Source organism: Nipponia nippon, unplaced genomic scaffold (assembly GCF_047370975.1).
Source record: "Nipponia nippon isolate SJK-2023a ecotype South Korea unplaced genomic scaffold, ASM4737097v1 scaffold_3, whole genome shotgun sequence".
Taxonomy (NCBI): domain Eukaryota; kingdom Metazoa; phylum Chordata; class Aves; order Pelecaniformes; family Threskiornithidae; genus Nipponia; species Nipponia nippon.
This window is the reverse complement of record NW_028262347.1, coordinates 67,630,523-67,653,256: the sequence shown is the minus strand read 5'-3', so window position 1 is coordinate 67,653,256 and position 22,734 is coordinate 67,630,523. Positions and strand designations below refer to the sequence as shown.

Below are 22,734 nucleotides of genomic sequence, written 5' to 3'. Positions count from 1 at the left end.
TTTATTTTAGTTCGTGGGTTTTTTTTTAACCCTGACAGGGTAGTTTCTTGTTTGTACTGTGTGCCTTGTTGGAGAAAACTCAGTATTGAGTAGCAGCTTTCAAGTTCTGGTGAGCTAATTCTCTCTCTGGTCCTTAAAGACAGGACAAGACAGACTCCCTGAGAAAGCATGTGAGAGATTTGAAAGTAGGAAGAAGTGTAAGATGCACCTGCCTACGTATGTGCACCTCGGTAGCTGGAAGAATACCCAGTAGAATATGCACTGTGGTTTGACCATCCTGAGGCCTGAATCTCTTCCTTCCTCTCTGGACAACTTTCATTCTGTGTTTGCAACTCTGGGAAGATCAGATCCATTCTCAGAAGGAGAATTTGCTGCTCCTCAAAGGGTGAAGGAGTGATACTGAAAGAGAACAGGAGGGAAGGTTGCTATTTCAGTAAAGGTGGGCTTTGCTTTGAAGGTATTTGTTTTGTTTTCTTTGGTCATGAGCAAGGGGAAATCCCACCTTAGCTTCTAGAGGATCGATTATTGCAATGCCGATCATTTGTAACAGGGATGTTGCTGTCTACAACTGTATGAGTTGGATTTCCTGAAAAGAGGTGTCCCAGAAGAGTCTGTGATAAATCTTAACGTGCTTAATAAAAGTAAGTTCTTGATAGCATAGGAACTTCTTGCTGTGCAGACTCTGTTCATGCAGCAGAACTTTGCATCTTGAAGAAAATTGTTAAGCAAGAAAATATTTGGTCCAATCACATGCAGTTCATGGTGGCTTTCTGACTTAATTTTCTGTGCTTTTTATTCATATTTGTATGTGCCTGTAGGCTAAAATCAATTTACTACTATCTATAGACTCCCTATGGCTCAGCAAAAATTTTCTAAAATGTTTAAAGAGCTATGATTTTAACACTAGAGATGCCACACGTAGTTGCTACCATTGTTTATTATTCAAAGGCGTTACAAAACAGATAAAGTCAGTTTCAAAACCATCTATGGAAATAAAGCCTGTAGCAGGAAGAGGCAAAAGAAACAAATGTTAGACACGTTTGTGTTTGGTGAGAAGTAATTATCTTGATAAACATTGCCTTCTTTCACCAACCATTATTTTAAAGCACAGTCAATTTGAGGACAGAGCTGTGACTAAGTTGAAAGATGGATCACTTTGTATACCCCCAACTGCTATAAATGGGTTTAAACTTTTATGAGCTATCTTGAAGCCAGAAGTACAGAGGTGTAATTACCCCTGTTTTTACTGCTTTAAGAAGTGGAAGCCCAAGAGAACCTCTCTGCTATTGACAAGATGCAACTTTTTGCTTACTGAACTGTTTCTGGATTGAAAAGGTAGTGTGTAAATAGCCTGGAGCCCAGGCACTGTGCAATTGCACTGAAATAACTTTCTTTGAAGCTGAGTGCAGCAAGGTGTGAACCAGCTGATGCTTGTGGAGACTTATGGACTTCAGAAATACTGTCTGATGCATTAATGCAGTGAGGTTTTAAATGGCTGAAAGTTGTAATATCCTAGAGCATGAGAGTAATGTATCCAGAAATAATAATGGTGATGTTGCATCCACGATGGTCTAAAGGTATGTGAGAATTCCACACTGAACCCTAAACCAGGCTTTTCTGCATAGCAAGAGCACTGAGAGCCCTTTGAGAAAGAAGTAAAAAAATTTGGCAGGGGATGGAAGTGGTGGTGATCTGTCCTCCTTGCCACGTGCCAAAGAGACTTGTTCCAGTGAGCAATGCAAGTCTTTACAATGGGACCGCCTTTGGATGTTTGTTTTCAGTTAATTCTGAAGCCAGAGCTGTGTGGGCATGTTGACACCTTTTCTAGGCTCATCTCTTGAATGTTGTTTCAGAGTTTCTACCCGATTCAGACAGATGCTAACATGTGAATCACTTGTATGTGGTGTTCATAAATGTTCGGGGGTGCCTTAAAGGTAGCGTTGAGTTGGAGGAAGGCAGCAGTTCAGCATGAGCGTGGTGGGAAGGTGTGCTAGGGAAATTAATTTTAGAAGGTAGGGTGTGGACAAGTTGTGCTACAGTGCATCTCTGGCTGCGTTTTGCTAACATCTGTGGTGCCAGTCCCTCAGTAGGTTAGTGGGACATCAGTGTCAACTGCAGGGTCCAGGCAGTGGCCTGGGCCTTGAGGGCTGCCTGGAGAGCAGAAGTGGGGCCGACCTCCCAGCCACAGCTGTGAGTGACGAATGCAAAGAGGTCTCATGGCGGCAGTACTTTAGCATGGGAGTGTTAAGTGTGCTTCCCTAATGTCTTCCCACAGTTGTGGTGCCCTGAGAAAGTTCTCCAGGAGAACTCTGAAACTCTGCTCGTTGTGCAGCTGAGTAAACTTCCTTTCCTTGAAGTACTCTGGATGGCTGTAGGTTGGAAGGATCCAGATCGACTCGATGCAGTGGCTGAGATTTTGTCCAGCAGTAAGTCATGACTATAAACTACTAGGGCAGGAGGTGGCTGTTAATTAACAGAGATTTGGAAAAGAACTTATGAACTCCCCCACCCAGAGAGGTATTCCCTTCCCCCCAGCCCCTTACCCCAAGCGGCTGTAGCTGTTACTCTCTGGAAATATCCAAGGAGAAGCAGATCATAACAACAAGTCAGTGTGTGCCTCGCAGCAAACAAACGTTCCCTTTTTTCTAGTTTCTTAGCCTGCAGGTTTGGCAATATTGTCAGATTCTCCCACTCCCACTCTTCTTGACGCAATTGCCATGTCGTTCTTTTCTTATACAAAGTGATAGCTCTACCTTCTCAACCAGCTTCAGATGATGGACTCTCACACATGTATTGGAGTCATTTTCTGTTCCTATGGATGAGTTTTGTCTACTCAGTCAGCCCTGAAGGAAGAGATGCAAATAAGTGACTTTGTTTTACAGGCATGACTTCCATCAGGGTTCTAGTGTGGAGAAAACTGTCTGGAAAATAACACTGAGTGGCTTGAAATGTGTATTACAGGCTCCCCCCATATAAGTGGGAGTGCACGCACTGCAGGGAGAATTGCGGGGGGAAACGCCAGTGCCAAAGGTCTGTTCTTCACACTTGACAGGCGGATTAAATTCTCTGTCTGTGGTCCTTCCTTCTGACTAGCTGTGGTGCTGTCACTGGGCTTTTCCACATGGGGTAGGTTAGAGTTTGGGTGTAAATGCAACTGACAGTTAAGACAGAGCAGTGCTTTTGGAGACAGCAGATCCATTTGCAGATGCTAATGATGGAGTTCTTGTTTTTCTTCCATTGAAATCCTCCAGATAATCATTTTATTGAAGGAATCCACCATGCTGTGCCATTAGGGAGAGGAGGGGATAAAAATTATTCTTGGAGCCAGGGATGAAGGATTTGGATGGTAAAGTATGTTAAAGAGAAGCCCCAGATGAGTAATTTAGTGTCTTCTGAGTTGGATTCCATTCTTAATTTATCCAAGAATATGATCCTTATTCTATACACATTTTAAAATGCAAATACCTGGTTTTATTTTACTTCTAGGACTTTCATTTTAGGTCTACCATCAAAGTTGAATAAGAAGACATGCTTGATGGGCTTAAGAGGCAGAACAAGACATTCCTTTTAGAAGAGAAAGTAAAGCTGTTGCACTTCTGCTCTGTGGTAGTGCAGCAGGAATAGTGTTTCTGATTATCTGTGAAATACATATAACATGCCAGTCATTCCAGTAGCTCAGCACCAAGAAACTAGAAAGTTCATGGTCTCCACAGTTCAGTTCTCTCTGTCACTTTGGCCCAATGACTGGGTTTCTTTGGTTTTGCTTCAACAACAATACTTTTGACAGCGACATCGTGGATTTTGTTGATTCCAGAAGAAATTCAGACTTTGTGTGACTTTTTTGAGGGAGGGAGGGTGAGAAGCTCCTAACTCCTGTTGGGTTACTGAGCACCAGGCAGGGTTTTCTTTGTTCTTTCTAGCACATGGGCAATTTAGGGGGGGGAAAACCCCAACAACCCCACAGCCAAAATCATGCCCTTCATGCTTACTTTTAGCTGGGATGAGGGGATTAGTTGCTGCTGAAGGCGTTGGTCCGTGAGAACATTTATTGTGTGAGTATGTCACAGGGCGAGTGGTTACGCTATTAAAATTTATGAATTTACGGTCCTGGCAGTTTTGGGGTAGGGAAGGAGGTTTGAAAAGTATACTGTGCAAATTTGTTCTGGTATTATTGTGAAGCTCCTATTTCCATTCTTAATGACTATTTGTGAGTCACTACATGGGGAAGATGACTTTTAAAAGGACAGTGAGGAAAATTAAATCATGTGTCTAGAACTGCTCTAAAGGTGATGTCTGATCACTGATGTGCCACAGACTGTTTCATTGAAATGACAGAGCAGCTGTCAGTCCAAGCAGAGAGGCTTCTGCTCTTTAAGGCTGTTAGAAAAATCTCTGCCTGGGGCACAAAGTTTTTTGCAGAAAAGTAACTAGAAATCCCTCAAGAAAGTAAGAAAGTGCTGTAATCACTCAGGAAAGGTGTTAGATGGATAACGTGTCATACAGAGTTATTCTCATTTGTTGAAGAAGCACTTATGCTCAAATTAGCTTGTTGATGGGCATATCATAGAAGGTGCCTTTTGAGATTTGAGTGTGACTGCAATTGATTGTAGGAAAATGAAGAAGTAATGCTAAACAACCTCTGTTTCTGAAGAGCAAATATTTTGAAATAAAAAGCTCTATTTGCAAAAAATACAGAAATAAATCTTTCTTTAAGAGAAGGAGACCTGTTTTGAAATGGAGGGATCTGTTATGAGAAGTTCAAATTGGAAGCATGGGTGAGAAAGGGAAAAGATGTAGTTAGCAATGATGTTTCATTACTAGTGAAGGGCTGATACACTTTCTCAGAAACAGTTATCTTATGTGGTTGGGCTTGTTTTCATTGTAGCAAAGTTTTGGGGGAAACTTGGGAATCGGCACTGGTCCTCGCAAGATGCTGAGGGAGGATCATTGACTGCTGAGCAGAAGCAGCGAGTGGCAATGCTCGCATGGGCAGAAGTACCTAATTGAAGGAAGAGTGGAAGGGAATAGAAGAAACTTGATTGAGTTGTAAGTTGTTGAAAGTATAGTGATCACTGCAGCAAATATGATGAGCAGAAACTCAGTGTTGAGAGCAAAACAGAATGACCTGGATACTCCAAGTCATCCTTCAAAAGCTAGTTAGGTCATTTACCAAGTATCTGATGACAACCTCAATAGGTCACGGCAAAGTGAGGAAAGACCACAGAGGCAGACCCTTATTACGTGGTGGAAGTCAGAAAGGAACTAAGAGTTACAAGAAGAAAAGATGAAGTGCGGTTGTCTTTGAGGGTTTCGAAGTTGATGAAGCAGACTGCTTTATTGGTAGCAAGTCCTTTTTCTTGGTTAGGCTTTCGTTCCCCTGAGTATGCAACTCCAGTTGTGCAGGACGGTTGTTTTTATAGAGACTGATTTTAGTTGGTGACTGTTGTGTGATTACTAGCTTGTAAATGATAGCTCTTAAGTATCTGTTACTGAAAAGGGGAATGAAGATTCAACTTGTGGCATGCAAGTCAAATTCCGTGTGATTGCCATCAGCTACTGGGAAGCGGGGAAAATTTAAAGCCAATGCAAAAACCTTTACCTTCAAACTTGTGTCTTAAATGTTGAGAGAGGGTATATTTTGGATCTAGAGAAAGAAGTGGTGATGGAGAGAACGGTCAGTGTTTTGCATCAGTGCTTGCTGGCTGGAGTTTATTCTAGAGAGCAGCAGTGGGACAGATTTGGCAATGGAGAGGCACTGAAGAGTGTAGAAGTGGTGGCACAGGTGGTCTTAAACTTAGTAAAACTGAAAATTAAACCACTACTGAAACGTATGTTTTAACTCCTGTGAATTAAAGCAAAAATTGTTCAAATTAGTGAATGATGGACTGAAAAATCTGGTCCACTGGGACTGTACTGTGAATTTCCCCAGATTCCCTTTATCATGGGGGACAAACGATTCCACTTGTGGTGTCGCCAGCAACTGAGACTTAATTAACACTTGGAAATTGCTTTGAGATCTTTGGGTGAAAAGCTATGAAGTTCTAATGATATTTGATTAAATGCAAAGAAAAGCAATGCTTTTCTCAGAGAATGATTAGAGTTTGAACTTCTATCACAAGGAATCATTTTCCGCTCCGGAGGCGGGCGTGTTTTGATCAGCATTCTTATTCTCGGTGACAATGACTGTTTTGGTAGCGAAGGTAAACAGACTAGGAGCAGCATTTGTGCTGTGTGCTGTGTTGGTATAAAAAGCCTCCACCTCAACGAACGAGCGGGAGCTTGGCTTACCTGGTACGTTCAGCCTTTATTTTGGGCAAGCCTGCTAGTAGAACCTTTAGGGTTGTTCACTAAATCAGTTCTTATCACACGTGTGCAACCGGGTGCTACTTACCTTGGTCAAGAAAACTGATTTAAAACCACTTGGAAGGTATGGGGAAAAGCTAGGAATAAAGAGGAACTTTCTGATCTTCTGAGCCAGACTTTCCTCTTGTTCTGCCGTGTTGAGTCGGTGTGGACTGCCGTGCCAGTGGGGAGGAAGGCTCTGCAAACGTCACTCTTCCTTCCCACATTATCATGGTGTTGTAGCGAGGCATCTTTGGCTCAAGTGAGGCACAGGCTAAAAGGGCTGGGGAGGCTGCTGTGGACTTGTCAGTGCTAGTCCCTGGAGTTGCTGCCTTCAGGTGAAGCTCAGAAGAAACATCAGTTTTGGCTGGTGGCTCACGCATTTCTTTTGCAACCCCAGCTGGGAGAAGGCACAGATCAGACATGTAAATCCAGGCTGATCTGTCTCCTGTGACTGCTGCTGATAGGAAATGTAGAGCATGGTGTTGATTGAGGTGTACAACAGAAGCATTGTTTGTGTAGAATCGGACACAGTGCCCAAATGAAGGCTGGGAAGGAGTTTCTTCTACTCTCAGGGATCCAGAGGAATCTGAGACCTTTTCAGAGGTGTTAGCTCTCCCTGTTCCTAGATACTGTTCACCACAGGGTCACCTGGGTGTTTCTCCACTGCTTGTGTTTCTTGTGACTCTGTGTGGTGATACACATTTTCTGTTCTGTGGGGACAGGGGGGAAGATCTAAGATCTTTGGCTGTTCTAAGAAAGGAGCTTTGATGGGAGAAAAAGAAACCTAATGTTTGTGTACACAGTTGATTAATTTAAGGTTACAAGGTGCCAAAACACCTTCTCAAGCTATCTGCCAAATATGATCCATAACTTCAAGCAACATGGAAATAAAATTTACTGCTGACAGTTTTGTAAAATTATGTCCAAACAAGATTAGCCTTCCTTTCAATAGTGATTTAAAAAAGAAAAGAAAAAGGAAAAAAAAAAAAACCAAAACACTTTAGGCTATTACTAAAAAACATTGAGCTTCAGGGAGTAAACACTGGTGAGAATTTTGCAAGGATGAGTGAAGACTATATAGATAACAAACCAGTTACTAGTACTTACAGCATCTGCTGCCTAATATCGCCAGACTCTTTCTGTGGCTGCCGCTCTGGGAGGCAGCTCCATGGTATTGTTCAGTACCTGCCCCCACGCTGCCAGTGGAGGAACTCAAAAGGTCACCTATGAAACTCTAGCAGTACTGGTAGAAGAACCAGTTTTTTCCCATTACTTCTTTTAGAGCATCCTTCCCAAAAGTTGTCACTCTGATGGTAGAACCTGTTGTGTTCATATATCTTAACACTATTAATGGAGAAGTAGTTTGACCAAAAGTAGCCTGTATAGTTTAATTAGAAGATCTAATTGTGTAATTTATTTGCAAACACAGACTTTCTACTTAGTACATATTTCTTCTAAAAAAAGGAAAGCCTGTCCGCTTTCAGATCAGTCAGTGGTGGAGGGAAGTAAAAAGGTTGGAAGGTTAAAGAACTTGTTTGTGGTCTTTTTTTTTTTCTTTTTTCTTTAAAAAAAGGCAAAGACAAAAAGAAAAGGTGCTTTTCTGGGGAGGAGAACAAGTTGCAGCGGAAGAGGGAGGAAGGTGCTCTGGTAATAGGTCAAAATTCTAAGTTTCCAGTTTTACATAAACTTAATTCACAGTAGTGTGAGCACCTTGTGAAATGAGAGATTAAAAATCAAAACGAAATTATTTTTGTGTGAGAACATGACCTGTGGAAAGTGATGTATGCCAGATCCTGCTGAGGATAACCTGGCAACCTTGATCACCCTCCAATCTGAAAAGCCATTCGGCATCACAGGAGCAGGGCAATATGTGAATGCTGAAACACCTGCAAATCAGGCTCAAGGAGCAATCAAAGTGTGATGAACATTAATTAGTATAATACCCAAACCCTTAATGGAGGAAGGAATGTTGATTACACTATCTCACTTGGGGTTTCTTTCTGTCAGAGATTGTGTATGATGACAGTTTCTGATTACACATACTCAGACATGAAGTAAGACTTTAGAAACTGCTTAAATATGAAGGAGGGAGAAGAGCAGAAAGCAAACAAGTTGATCTTTCTTTGAGTGGTTGAACGTATTTGGCTTTTTATAAAAGCATGCATTTTTGCTTTTTGCCTTTCAAAGTTTTGAGGTGAATTGGCTTTGTGAACTGGCTTTGAATGCTTCTCTGGATTGCTGTAAACCATAAATGTCTTAGCAGCCTTTCCTTTGGTCTCCCCATCTCGATCCTGCGATGTTGCCAGCTGCTGGGGCAGAGGCACTGCGTGGGAGTGGGAAGAGTGGAGCTCAGGCTTCTCCCAGTCCATTTCTGACTGCGCTGGGCGTTGCTGTGTGAACTCTGAGCTGGCCTACTGCAGTGTGTAGCAACATCCATATGCAGTAAGGCTGTTTGTAAAGCACACTCTAGTGCCTCATAAAACATTATCCTTTGTTAGCCAGCCAGAACCCACTTAGAAATTCTAGCCTAGCTCTCTGGGCCTGCTTCAGTCTAGTGAATTGTGCATCGGAGCCCTGAGTTATGGGTACCAGGGGCGATGCATTGATGTTTCCCCATCACTTCAGCAGCCTGAGGAGCCGTAAAAGCCCATGGCCTTTTTTCAAGAAGATTCTTAGACAAATTAAAACTTGACAAAGTTTGAGATTTTCCTGTTCTCCGCAGCATACAAGTAGAAGAGAACCATGATGTGCCTCTGGGTCCCAGGAAAGAAACAGGTGAGGAAGGGGCTTGGTAGCTTGAGAAGAAAGCTGGACACTTCGCTCCCTCAGCACCACCTTCTGCTGCTGCTTTCATCATAGGGTGATGTCTCCCCTTCCCTGGGAGGTAGTCTCTCCTCGATGCGCCGGTGGTTCTCTCACTTCTGGTAACCCACTGAACCTTGTCCTAGAGGTTCAATGGTATCTCACTCATCAGTAATGGTATCATGCTGGTTTTGGCACTGGTGCTGTGGAAGGATGAATGGCAGCCAGCACTGTTATCTTCCCTTGTTACCCTGCACCAGCACCAGCGGCTTGGAGAGTCTGGGGATGTAATAAAATACAAGAACCATAAACTCCGTCCCTTCTAATTCACACCTCCTGCAGTAAGGGAGGAATTTAATAAAAGCACGCTTTGTTGAAGAAAAAAAAAAAAAAAAAGCAGCTTGACTTTTAGGCAAAAAGCCAAGGATTTATAGAACAAATTTACCATCTGTACCCTGAAGTTTAGAACAGCAATGCTGAACATCCCCCTGTCTCTCAGGGTTGGAGTCTGGGCTGGGAGGAGACCAGAAGCCTGACTTGCTGTGATGTGTACAGTCCTCCTTTAAGGAAAAAGTCGTTTAATACTTCAGCTGCCTTATCCTCCTGTGCAACTTCATTTCTCATTCTGCTCTGTAATGTTCTTTCTCCTTGGTTGATCGCTTACTTTTGTACTTTAGACATGAAATTGAAGTTCTTTGGTATTCTAGAGAGGTTTGCTCCCAGCCTGTGCTGCCTTGCCTTTCTCATTCACCTTGGTGTGGAGCTCACCTCTCTTCTCTCCCGCTTCCCAAGTTTTGTCATCCCTGTCACTTTTGGGCGATGTGTACGTGGACAGCAAAGGGTCTCCTTCTGCTGTGATGCTTCCCTCCAGCTGAATTCTGTCTTGCTCAGCCACCTTTCTGGGAATCTGTCAGCCTGTCTTTAAACCTGCTCTGATTTTAAACTTTTTTCTGATGCTGTCTGATCCCTAGCAAATATAGATGATAAAAATCACAATTCTTTTTTGGCATTGTGGAGTGCTTGGAGACCCTCATAGAAATAAGGTATTATTGCCAGTGCTGACAACTGACATCCTGGAAGCCAAATTCCTAATGCCTCAAATCTTTTTCCTATGGGAGTAAGAGAACAGTAGTTTTCCCCCCATGAGCAGACACAGACACGGCAGAGGAGGTCTTTCAGTAGCTAGCTGAATGTGAGGATTATCAGAGGAGTTATAAGGAGGTAATGGGAAGTGCTCTGCTCCCCGACTGCAGAGGGGACAGAGGATACGGGGCCAGCGAGGGAGGCGGTGAGGTGGGAGGAAGGATTCCTGGGACCTGCTGTGGGTGTTGGAGAGAGTTGCCTCTAAAATGGAGGGCAGCTCAAGGCAGCAGGCTGAGGGCTTTAGGAGAAAGGAGAAATGAGATCTAAGTTGGGGGTGAGGTGCAGGGGGCTTGACTGCAAAAAGATTTCAGAGGGACAAGAGAATGTGAAAGCTTGCATCAGAGCAGCTGAAAGATTGGCTTTAATATCTGCTTAGATTAAAAATAAAAGTCTGCATGGATTAAGAGATAATCCACTAGATAGATTTAATCTGCCACATGTATTACTTCCCCAGAGAAAAGCGTTGGGAGGGGAAGGTTGGTTTGGCTCAGTGCCCAGGATTTGAAGGCAGGTGATGCATTCTCCTTCCTTCTGCAGGCCCCCTTCTCTCTTGTCCCGAAGCATGCATGCTGCCCAAAGGGAGGGGCTGTCGCTGTACGCCTCCTGCGTCTTTGCAACTCCAAAGTCACATTGAATCTAACTAAAGGGGTTTTTCAAGCAGAAATGAGCACCGAGAGCAAAATAACGCAGCGATGACTAATAGAATAGGCGCGGGGCAGGTTCAGATGCTGATGGTGGTTTTAGCTGTCTGAGCGCAGGGTTCTGAGGGGCAGTAATGGGCCATTTTATTAACACTTACCCCTCCTGTCCTGATTGCAACTGCCTTTCAAACCAACGCCACTCAGTAACACACTCCTCCTTAAATGGAGGTTGATGTCTGAATGCCACCTTGTTTCAAACACTTTGCCCCTGAAATCCTTGGCAAAAGCACTCTCTGTCCCTTTATGTTTCCTTTCTTTACAAACACCAGGTTGACTCCTTGGAGTAAGTTCAGTTTCCACAACAGCAGAAATACTAAAGTTGCTGAAGGACGCTTGAACATGAGGGGTTTTTTTTCCATGTATTTTTTCAGTATCAGTATGGTATATTGTTTCTTCTAACTCATGCAACTGTATCTTGAACTGTACATGCGTAACAGCCGTGTACTTTTAGAAGCCTGTACATGTGATGGAATTTGGATTAGTTGGATTGAGGGGGTTTAATAATTTTTTTCATGGTTGTCTTGCTCAGCAACAAATAAATTAATTCTGTAGACTGGTGTGTATTCCTTCTGTGTTGTGTGCCTGCATCTGTACCACCTCAGGTGAAGGTTTTTGGCGTATCTCCTAAGGTCAGTGGGATTTGGCCTGGCAAGCCCTAGAGCAGGAGATCACGGGAGAATGTACAGGCTGCCTCTGGGAAGAGCCATGATGGTTTGAAACATATGAACTGGCACTGGACAAATTCCCTGGCTTGTGCTGGGAGCAGGCCGTCTGCCTGATACTGTCCTTTCATCAGTGAATGTAATCACTCTCGGATATATTTGGTGAGCAGTAGGGATGGATGAAGCTATAGATGTCTTCCCTCTTTCCCTTCTGGATGCACCGTTACTGTTGCAGCTAGGGCACAGTACTTGCCAGTCACGCTCTGTCTTTAGGAATGCCTTCTTTTTCAGAGAGGTTCCAGCAGACCTTAAATGAGAAAGATGTGTGCAGCGCTGTGGGCTGAGAGGTGCTTTGCTTTCTCTTCTTTCCCTGATGCTGTCCATGCGCGACGGGAGGTGTTAGTACTCTAGCACCAAGCAGCACTGTGTAATAGCCAATGCACCGCCTGTGTTTGGTGCAGGCATAAAAGGAGTTGTGGCACCGTTCCTTCCCTAAACCAAGTGTCTTAGAGGATGAATGTTAAATGTGGAAGTGGTTAAGGGTGAAAGGTAAGGATAACTGAGATTCCTCAGGAACTCCTGTGCTTCTTCACGGCTAGCAAAAGAGTCAGTGCGGTAAGGGAGAGGAAGAGGTGGTACCTGGTGAAGCAGCGGGGATAACATGGGGCAGGAAAGGCAGTAAGGGAAGCATTTGACTGCCTCACTAGACCCACTCGCATTCATGGAGCGGGAGGGAAGAGATTGGTTACTGGTTTCCAGGCCTGCCTGAGCTTGCATAACCATTTGCTTAACATTTCCTTCTGGGAGTGGAACATGTGCCTGCTCAGCCCCTGAGAATTGTGTCTGGGAGTCAGCAGGGTACTGGCTAAAAGGCAACTGATACCTTGCTTTTATGTGGAGCTTTGGGAAGGCTTTGTTGAGCTCTTCTAGGAGGGGGATCTACTCACAAGTGAGAGGGAAAATTGCATCATTGATTTGAGGGAGAGAGGCAAAGCGGAAATAAATGGCCGATTTTTTTCAGCTTTGCAAGAAGTAAAAATAGTCAGATGCCCCCAGGAGCAGTGCTGGAAATAGTGTCAATCAATACAATTATGAAACATCTAGAAAAGAGGTGAACTGTGAGGTGGGAAGATTTGCTGGGGAGAGCAGTTAGGGAAGACTTAGGTCCTTCAGAGGCATCTCACACTTTAACAAAACAAGGCAATGGGACAGCTCTATGACGCGTGAAATTTGCTGCAGACAGGTGCTAGGAAATGCATGCTGAAAGGAACAACAGAAACTACTCTGAGAACCTATCAAGTTTGTAAGTGATGTGGACTTACTCCACTGAGACAGAGGGAGGCTGTGGGAAGAAAATCATGAACAGATTTGTACTTGGTGTTGGTACAAAATACAAGCTGTTGGGCTGTATTTAAAATAAAAGGATGGGGAAATGGAGAATAATTCCAAGAGGGAGAATCTCATGAGGTTCAGTTTTGCTCATCTCCCACTCCAAAAAGAATAAAGTAGAAACAGGCTGTGTGCTCTCCTGCCATATGCATAAGGAAGGATTTTCATGCCTCCCGAAAGAGGGGAGCGTGGCTATAAACAAACAGAAACGCTTAAAGCTGTTTAGAGAAAGAACTGGGGGTCTTTCAGAATGATACAAGGTGAATAGGCTGCTTGTACTTGGTGTTTTTTCACTACCTGCAATGTGGGGGCTTTAGTGGAGTCCATTTCTCTACTGTAATAGGGAATGTGCTGTACAGAGTGAAAATACTTGAAAAGACAGGTTTGGTAGAGTTTGAAAATGGGAATCATGGATCACTGCTGATGTCAGATTTGTTATTAAAAGGAATTATACAGAGTGGGGAAAAAAGCATGGGAGCTCTCAAAAGCAGAGGGACTTTTGGTGAAATTTAAAGACAATTCTTGAGATTGATTTTTACAGGCACAAAATGATCCGATAGAACTTACTGCTACAAAACATTGCTGAAGTGGAGTGCTAGCTCTCCTAATGGGTTGTATAGCCATAAAAATATTCTTCGCTGGTTTCATTAGAGGGGTGAAGATTCAGAACAATTTTCAGCTTTTGAGCTTGAAGCTAGGGAGATCCTGCTAGTTATGCATGGGGAAGGAAGGTCTCTTCTGAGAAGGTGACTCCATAGTACCTGTAGCTAATGCCTGGTTCCGATGTCCCTCCTAGCCTCTGGTTGAGCCTGTGTGACAGTTCCTGCAGCATGGCAGCAACTGTGCACAGCATGCTGGCAGTTTCAGTCGTGCCCCTGGCTGCAAGGCGTCCGCTATAAGCTTCGTGGGAAAGGAATATGTCTACATGGTGAACGCAGAGGTACTTAACCAGTGACCGCTATCACCTGCTGCCACAGAGCGGTTTTCACCTCAGTCCCAAAGCATTTTGATGCTGATCTAGTTATGCAAAAATTACGCAAGTTAGCATGCTTTATTGCTCCAAATGAGGGCCTAATGTTGTTTAACTGATGTTGAAACCAAATCACAAAGCTGTAAAGCAACATGGAAGAAGTCATGCAACAAACTGCTCATATAGTAGAGGACAGGATAAGCCTTGTGAGTCCTGAACTCTGCTCATTAGCATGTGTTGCCTTTCATTTTTAACAAGTCATTTTTATTAAAAATATGTTGGCAGTTGATAACTGGCTGTGGCTTTCTTGTCAGCAGTACCTGCAGAGAGGCATAGGGCTTGTGGCACTCTGGTGTCACAAAAAACCTGCAGTTTTCCATCTTTCTGTGCTGTGCCTCAAACAGCCGCGGGAATGTTGTGCTGTGAGTCACGGACTAGACCTACCTTCATGTCAGAGTGCATAAAACTCTCAATGGGACCAAGACAAGCATATCTCAACCAGCACTATTTTGCCCTATGAAACAATCCAGTCCACCAAGACTCACATCCTTCCCTGAGGGCCTGGGCGCTGGCTGTTGCCAAAAAACCTCTGGCTCTGGTTTCTTCATCTTAAGAAAGGTGCTTGCCTCCTAGGATCTCGCAGCGGGTGGAGGCCAGCCGGGCACAGCTTCAAGCAATCAGTGAGAGAGTCACGCTTGCCCAAGCGAAGATTGAGAAGATAAAGGGCAGCAAGAAGGCTATTAAGGTAGTGACTTCAGTGAAGGCTGCATGGCCTCTCTTCTTCCTTCCACGTTCTCTCTTTACTCCTGATATAAGCTCTGGGGAAGAACAGGTGCTCAGCTGCTGCAGCTGCTGCCGGCTCACCTCTCTGTGCCTTGCTGCTGAGCAGGGTTGTGATGAGAATCCCCTTCCTGACTTGGCCAGTTCGTGATTTTTTAGACCCACGAGCCACACAGCTCCTGGCCTTATGAGGCCTATGTAAGTTGCTGCCCCAGCTTCTCCCTGAGAAAGAGAAAAGGCACAGGCTGAGCTAAGCCCAACACCTTCTCACTTCAGGCTCATAGACGCTTTGGCTATTTGGATGAAAGCTGCTGTTAGAGAGCCTCCCCTTAGTGCATCTTAATCCTGTTGAGCCATGTAAAACTGGTGAAAATTCTTCTTTCCCTGTTCTTCCTTCATTTAATACAGTGTTTCAAATTCCCTTCCTGCAAGTGGAAGCCTATGACTTAGTACTTACATATAGAGAGAAATTCTGGCACTTTTACTTTCTGAAGTGACAGCGCATGCATGATTGGGTCCGTGCAGGTAACCCTTAGGAGCCTGTTGACTCCAAGGCTGTCCATTCCCACCACCATCACAGATTGTGCACTTACTCCACTCCATGTGTTTCTGTAGTGTAGGATTGCTTAGTTGTTGGGGTTTTTCAGTCCCTCCTTGTCTCTCCACAGGTATTTTCCAGTGCCAAGTATCCAGCCCCTGAACGACTGCAGGAGTACAGTTCAATTTTTGCTGGTGCGGAAGACCCAGCTAAACAGAAATGGCCAAGACACAAGATTCAGAGTAAACACCGAGTGCTGGATGAGAAAGCTCTGCAGGTAAGGAGAAGGAGAACAGACCTTGAGATGAACAAGCAAAGAGAAGCTGGAAGGCTGTTAGTCTCTTTGATGAAGTAGACCAGGGCTTTAGGATATAGGCTGGGAGCAGAACATCTTTTCAGCTTGGCCTGTTGGCGGGGGTGTGTGAGATCAGGCTGGGAAGCTTGCAGAGCTGCCGGTTTGAGAGGGCCATGCCGGTACAAGCCCTTGGCGCAGTGGTGGAGTGCTCTGGGTGCTGTCGGCTGCCAGCTCTCCAGAGCAGTTCCGTTTCCTGAAACGCTGCCGTTTCCTGCAGCGGTGCCGGTGGGTGCTGCTGGCTGGCCTTAAGGCTTCGGCTATGCATAGCAAGGCAGCTGGGATCAGGGTCATAATTGTTTGAAAAATAGTTTCTGAAGGCTCTGATGTAAGCAATGGTGAGAAGGGAAAGATAAAAGTGCTTGTGAGTGTGTCAGGAGAAAAAGAAGTCATTAAAGCATTTTTCTGTCCCAGGAAAGCATCCTACTTGGGTATTGTCCCTCCCTGGTTCCCAGCTAAGTTTTATATCTTCTCGGGAAAGATAATTTTGCTTCTTTATGTCTTTTGTTTGTGCTTTGCTTCTCCTTTGCCTTGTGTTCAATTATTGTAGGTTGCAAGCCCTTCAGAGAGGGGCTGAATCTCTCAGTACCCAGCACAGCTGGGGCTTCGTGGTGTGCCCATAGCACAGATGTCTGCAGCTGGTGGTGTTGAAGGGGATCCTGAAGTATTGAGTCCCCTTTTAGCCTGTGGATTGAGTGGCAGAGAGAGGCTTCTTAGGGAGGTCTGAGAAGTGGTGGGTTTGGCAGGAAATGCTACCAAAGGAGTCTCCAACAGTTTGGGTCAACATCCCCAGGTTGGAAGGAGGGGAAGAAATGTTCTGTGTTTAAAGTTTAAAAGTTTCTGTGTATGCACTGTGCCAGGACTAGCAGATGTGCTCTTCCTGGCAGGTTAGGGTTCAACCTGACAACGTCCCTGCTCTCCACCCCTAAGGAGACTTCCTTCCTCATCCTTGTGTGCCTTGGCCCAAAAATAAAGCTGCCACTGAATAATTTATCATGCTAAACTTTCCCGAGTTTTAATGGAGTTGAGACCTCACACAGTGAGGTAGTTATAAATATTTCAGCCAGGCCAGGGAAGCAGGGTTGCTGGCCAAATGGGCAGCTGGCAAACCCGAGCAGGGTTCGTGCTTCCTTCGAGCCCTGGCAGTAGCGCAGGGCAGAGCTGTGTGGGACCTGCTGCTGGCCGGCCAGGGCAGGCCAATTACTGTTGTGCCGCCTGGCTGGTGGCATGTGGGGGGAGCAGAGGTGGGCGGTGAGTGGGCAGGGGAGATGCTCTCCCACCCTGAAGGGCTGGTGCCAATGTACGGCCCCTCGCACAGGGAGGGGATTGAGAAGAGCATCAGCTGGTAAAAAGCCGTGTCCCGCAAAAAGCAAATGGTGTGCCCGTCCGACTGGCCTGCTGGCTCCAGTAGGCTCTGCACGCCCTTCCCCGCTGCCACCTGCCTGCGATGCCACCTCTTCCCTCTCCCAGACGGTCTCTGTACCATTGCCATGTTCTGCCCTTTGTCACCAAGGGTGCCATCACCACAGGGACTTTGCTGCAGGCCCCGGGAGATGTTTGTATTTGTTCCTCGCCTCCTGTGACCCATCTTTCGATCCGCCTTTGGGGCTGTTGATATCTCTGGCTTTGCTGACCCTACTTCATGCAGCGAGTGGTCTCGTTACTCTTGCCGTACTCACACACGCTAGCTCCTGCAGCTCTTCTGTGGGGCAGAGGAACGCTGCTGTGCTGGCGAGTGGCTGTCAGCTGATGAAGGACAGAGGGACCCGTGCCAGGAGCAGCTGGTGTGCTCGGTGGGGCTCGGTGCGACCGAGCTCTGACCACGTTCTAGGGAGACAGGCCCTTCTCGGCCATAGCTGAGCACGCAGCCTGACGTGCCTCACAGTAATGAAATATGACAGAGGGAAGCCTAATGTTTGCATTTATGCCCTACTCAATTATTCAGGGCTTTCAGCAGAGGCTCACTGCCTGTTTTCACTTCTAATGAGGACCTCTTTGCTGGGAGCAGTCGCAGTGGCCTTTGCTAACTTCACTCGCACATGCACACACACACACACACACCACCAGGAAAGCCAGCTCTGCTCTTGTCAGTTTGAGGGTAAGTGGTGGCAGCCTGTGCTCAGCGTTTAGGGTTTGTGCTCTGGGGGGAAAGCAGCTGAGTTGGAAATGTACGTGGTTCTGCAGTTCATTTAAAAATGCTTCCCTCCTAGGAAATTCTCCTTTCCCCCTCCCACCCCAAGCAAGTGAAAACACAGCTGTTGAGAGGACACTGTTTAGATTGGTAAGGTAAGCACTGATGGATAAGAGTGCCAGAAACAGGGTCCTTGTGGTGAGCCTGGAAAGCCACTTGCTTTGCACGTTGCTGTGGTAGCAGCTAGGCAGGGTTCAACAGTGAGTTGGCTGCAGGCACTGGGCACTGCTTTCTGGTGGGACCTGTGTCTGGGTGATGCAAGTGCCCCTCAGGAGGCTGGAAGATGGGGTGGGAGACATGGTCTGCCTGGGCTTGGGAAGAGGTCCAAGCAAAAGTTACAGTCCACCGCTGGAATAACCTTGCTAGACTTCAAAAATATCAGTAACTTAGCGTGTCCTTGTGAATTCTGCCTCTGTCGGAGTCCACCGTGCACGTGGGAAGGCTAAACCAGGTTTTTGGCACTTTCTCATCTTCAAGTGCTTTTCCAGCTAGCCTCAGCACTCCACTGGCATGGGGGGAAGGGGGTTTTTGGCGTATCATCACACCAATTCCCTTTGTAATAGTGTGTGCTTAATTAAACTTAAGAAGCAGGGTGACTTTACATATTTTTAACTGTAGGCTTTTAGGGAGAAAAATGCTTGGAAATGCAGTGTCCTTACGGGTGTGATCCTGCCAGGTGCCAAACCCCAGGTTGGGGTGTTTGAGCATTCAGGCGCTCCCCGTGACTTCAGTATGTCGAGGTTGCTGAACCTTTGGCTTAAGGCCTTAATGTCCCTATAAGAAAACTAATTTTTAAATGGCATGTTAACTTGTGGAATTCACAGTTGCAGGATATTATTGATGGTATATAGCTGTTCTAAATTTCAAAACAGATCTAGGTACTTGAATAAGACTAGCACTTTGGTGGCATTTAAATTAAAAGGATTATGTAGAGCCTCACGTTTCAGAGTAATACTCATGCTTAGTGCTTTTATAACTGCCTTAGATGTGACTTATAAGTAAATGTAGGTAATGGTTGGTTTCTCGCTACGCCCTTAAAGTGACGCACAGTCTTCCAGTGCTAATTGAAATCTACAAAGAGAGAATTAAAAAAATATATATATGACTTGAGGGCTAAGTATGTGTGAACAGTTCTAGCAAAAAATGTCAGTACTCCCTCATGCTTAAAAAATTAAACATTGGGAAATGAATATTAATGATCAAAAGGACCTTTATTTTTGAAGCTCTGCTTCTGCAGTCTCTAAATAACAATTTATATATTTTTGCTTACTTGCTTCTGTAAAAATTCAAGATGTTTATTTCAGTGTGTTTTTCACAAGTTGGAACATGTTATTTGGGGGGAAAAAATTAAATCAAAACCTCCCAGGTCTTTTGTTATAGCATTTTATAGACTCAGAACATCATACAAACTCTTAGTCGATTAACTGAGCTGTGACTAAGCCATTTCTGAGGATTTCTGGCTACCAAATTCAAGCCTGAAATTTCAATCAGCAGAAACTGCTTATGTTGCTGAGGTGTGGTCTTAAAACTGAACCAACAGTGGTCTCCCATTTCCCCCATACAAGTACAAGGAGGGAAGAAGGACTCAGAGAATGGGACAGAGCAGGGATGCTGCAAGTAGTGAGGCAGTAGGAAGCTGTGGACAGTATTTGAAGTGGTCATCTTCTGGTGATAGAAGACGACCTCAAGAGTGTGGCCAATTATTTAATCTGACAAACTGTCCTGGTTAATGCTCTGCTTTCTTCTGGTATGAACACTTACCACCTTGCAGCTGCCAGGCCACTGATTTTCCTAGTTCGTGAAGAAGGAACAGGAGTTGTGAAGGGGCTGAGGAAGAGTGTGGGGAGGGGTCTGGGGTCGAGGTTCATCCATCCCGGGCTGTCTCTGGGTTCAGAAACAGATGCCTTTCCTCTCTCTACAGCAAAGCTTGCTGTGGGCACTGAGGTTCATCCCCCAGAGCATCTGGCAGCGGGCGCTGTCACGCTAGCTGAAACACTGGTCTGATCTGGGATGGCAGTTCCTGTGCTCTATAAAAGTCAGGCAGTTCAGATGTAATAAGTCCTTTTCTAAAGGGAGCTCTATATATTATGCATGAAGTTTTAGAACCGAGAGAGAGGAGATTTCAGTTCATTAGAGTTGAAAACTCCTGCAAATCCCTCAGGCTTTGCAAAACCATCTGGCACACGTTCTACCCTGCGCACTCCCTTCTGCCTGATCTCTTGCCTAGTGCAGGCACTCTGTTTTTTCCTAACCTCTTTTTCCTTTGCCTTCCCTGCATACCCCACCGGTGGGATCACATCACTTAAAACATCAACTGAAGGCAGCAGAGGGGAGGTAATAGAGATGTTTGGGGGACTCTGCCTGCATGAAAATGTCTGGTAGTTGGAGACACTATAACAAATGCCTTTTTGACTGCAGTGCTTGATCACTGTCTCTGGCTTTAGAGCCTGAGTGGTTGTTTTATTCTGGTGGATCCTTGCCCCAGCAGCACCTGTTGAACGTGACCCATCCATGGCACCAGAAGCACATGTCGTGAGTCCAAACTGCTGAGATTTGTCATGAGTGTGAGGTTGCAATGTCGTCCATGTGCTTCCTTGCTCAAAGGGAGGTAGAGAGGGAGCAGTAGGGTTCCCAGGCCATGCAGTGGATCCAGCAATGTGGGTTGTGGTGGCTGGGGAGAGCTGTTTCAGCAGCTGTGATTTTAGTGCCTTGCTACCTGTTGTTTGTCTTCTTGCAGGAGAAGCTCAAGTATTTCCCTGTGTGCGTGAGCACCAAAATTCACCAGGAGGATGATGCAGAAGAAGGCCTTGGCAGCCTCCCCCGGAACATCAGCTCCCTCAGTTCCCTGCTGCTCTTTAACACCACCGAGAACCTGTGAGAGCTGGAGCAGCACCATGCTGCTCACCTTCCCCTGCTTGTCCTCAGAGGAGCTCTCCCAGACCCGGGGGCAGCAGTAGCTCCTTGCTTTCCTGGGGGTCTTGCATATCAGGCTCTCGATAGGACAGGGTTTGATACCTCTCCACTGGCTTCCAGCTAGCAACGCTTTCTTCCTCACTCTTCCCCTTGGGTGGAAGAAGTTGCTTTGTCTGGACCTGATCCTCCACTCACCTGCTTTCAACTCAACTTTGCACTTCCCTTCCCTGACTTAGTTTTTCCTGTCATACCCCTGTAATAATTTCTCTCCAGCCTTGAAAGCTGCTGTCACTCCTGCCCTTCTCTGCCCTATGTGCCTGCCTAGGTTCTGCTCCTTCTCCTGATGGTTCCTCACAGCAACACTTCAGTGCTGTTGCTGCTTTAATGTCTCCGCTGCCTTTCACTGCAGCTCCCTTTCCCATTGGGCTTTGCCTCATGGTTCCTTCTGCTGCCCATACTGAAGAGCTTCTTTAAGCCCTTCTTGAGCTTTCAGCTGCTGAACCTCCTCTTTCTTTCCCTGAGCCACAGATTATTTCCCCTCTTTATCTTTCCTCCTCCCCCTGAGTGACAAGTAACCAGGAGAGACTGGTGTCCTGCTGTAGGACAGTCTCAGGCCAGGCTGTGGGAGGGGGAGAGCTTGGTAATGATGATGGCAGTGCAGTGGGGCTTTGCTTTAGGATGAATGTGGAGGCTGTGCTGGCAGGGTGGGGAGCTGATTGCCTCCTGGCTGTGGAGGGGTGAGGCAGGAAAATGGGGCTAAAAGAAGGAAACTGGAAGGCCCAACATGTTCCACCTGAGTGAGTGAGTCAGGAGGTCTCCACCTCCAAGGCCTTCTTGGGTACTCTCTTTCTTCTGGCCTTCGCTCTTGAGGCAGCATCACTGAAATACTTGTCCTCTACCCTTAGGTACAAGAAGTATGTTTTCCTGGATCCTCTGGCTGGAGCAGTGACCAAGACCCATGTGGCTCTGGAAACAGAGACAGAAGAGAAACTCTTCGATGCTCCTCTCTCCATCACCAAAAGGGGACAGCTGGACCGACAGGTGAGATGCCGCTGTGGGGATGCAGCTGCTTCCCCTTCAGAGCATTGCGCTCAGCTCTCTGAGAGGAGGGGGTTTCTGTAGGGTGGAGAGCAGGTAGGAGAATGGCCCCTTGCCCATTTCTGTGCTTGAAGGCCTGGTGTGAGCTTGATGGGTGAGACAAAACCCTCAAACTTAGCAGGTGTTTCTCTCTGCTCAAGCCTTTGCTGAGTGGTGAGAAGAGTAATGTAATATCGATTCACCTTGCAGACCTCAGGGTTGTAGAGGAGTTTGGAGGCTCCATCACTTGATCATCCTCCTTGTGTTGACTCCTGAGCCTCATGAGAAGTCTTAAGGGTGAGGTGCTGTGGCTGGAAGGTGCCTGGGAGGAGGTCTGATCCCCATCGTTCCTGCTGGGAAGGGGTGCCTGCTGGTGCAAACAGAAAGGGGGCCAGCCAGCCTGAGCAAAGGGTTTGTGCATGTTGTGGGCATGAGGCAGGCAGTGCACCAACCCAGCTGCCCCATCACACGACTAACCTTGTACCCAACACCTTGTAGTACCATACCTGGAGCTTTGCTGGTGCGTGGTTGAATGTGTGTTTTGAGGCTAGAGAAAGGAGCCTGGGAGCCATTTGCTCATCATGTTGGACCGGAGGAGATGATAGCAGTGTGCATAGCAAACAAACCCCTTTATTCACAGCACACCTTTGGTACTCTTTTGCCTGTGTGTTAAACACAAAACCAAACATCTGTAACTACTTGGTTGTGCTTCTCCTGCATCTGAATCTCAGAAACGGTTCAGGCACCATTCTCTTCTGGAGAAGGGACTGGCTTATGTAGGCTGCAAAAGTTGGTGCACGAAACCTTCTGAGGAGTAGAGAGTCCACTTGCAAGAAACTAGGAAGAGTCTGCACCTCTTCCTCCTCCTGCA

General features: G+C 45.9%; 1 protein-coding gene across 15 annotated transcripts in view; it reads left to right on the top strand.

The window, feature by feature from the left end:
* WASHC1 (WASH complex subunit 1) overlaps window positions 1-22,734 on the top strand; it is a 44,880-nt gene that overhangs the window by 18,501 nt on the left and 3,645 nt on the right. For all 15 annotated transcript variants that reach the window (XM_087766788.1, XM_087766785.1, XM_087766777.1 and 12 more), the window contains 4 exons: window positions 14,646-14,757; window positions 15,461-15,607; window positions 20,611-20,747; window positions 21,692-21,827. In XM_087766788.1, the coding sequence (XP_087622914.1) occupies window positions 14,646-14,757; window positions 15,461-15,607; window positions 20,611-20,747; window positions 21,692-21,827 (532 nt within the window). The remainder of the gene's footprint in view (window positions 1-14,645; window positions 14,758-15,460; window positions 15,608-20,610; window positions 20,748-21,691; window positions 21,828-22,734) is intronic.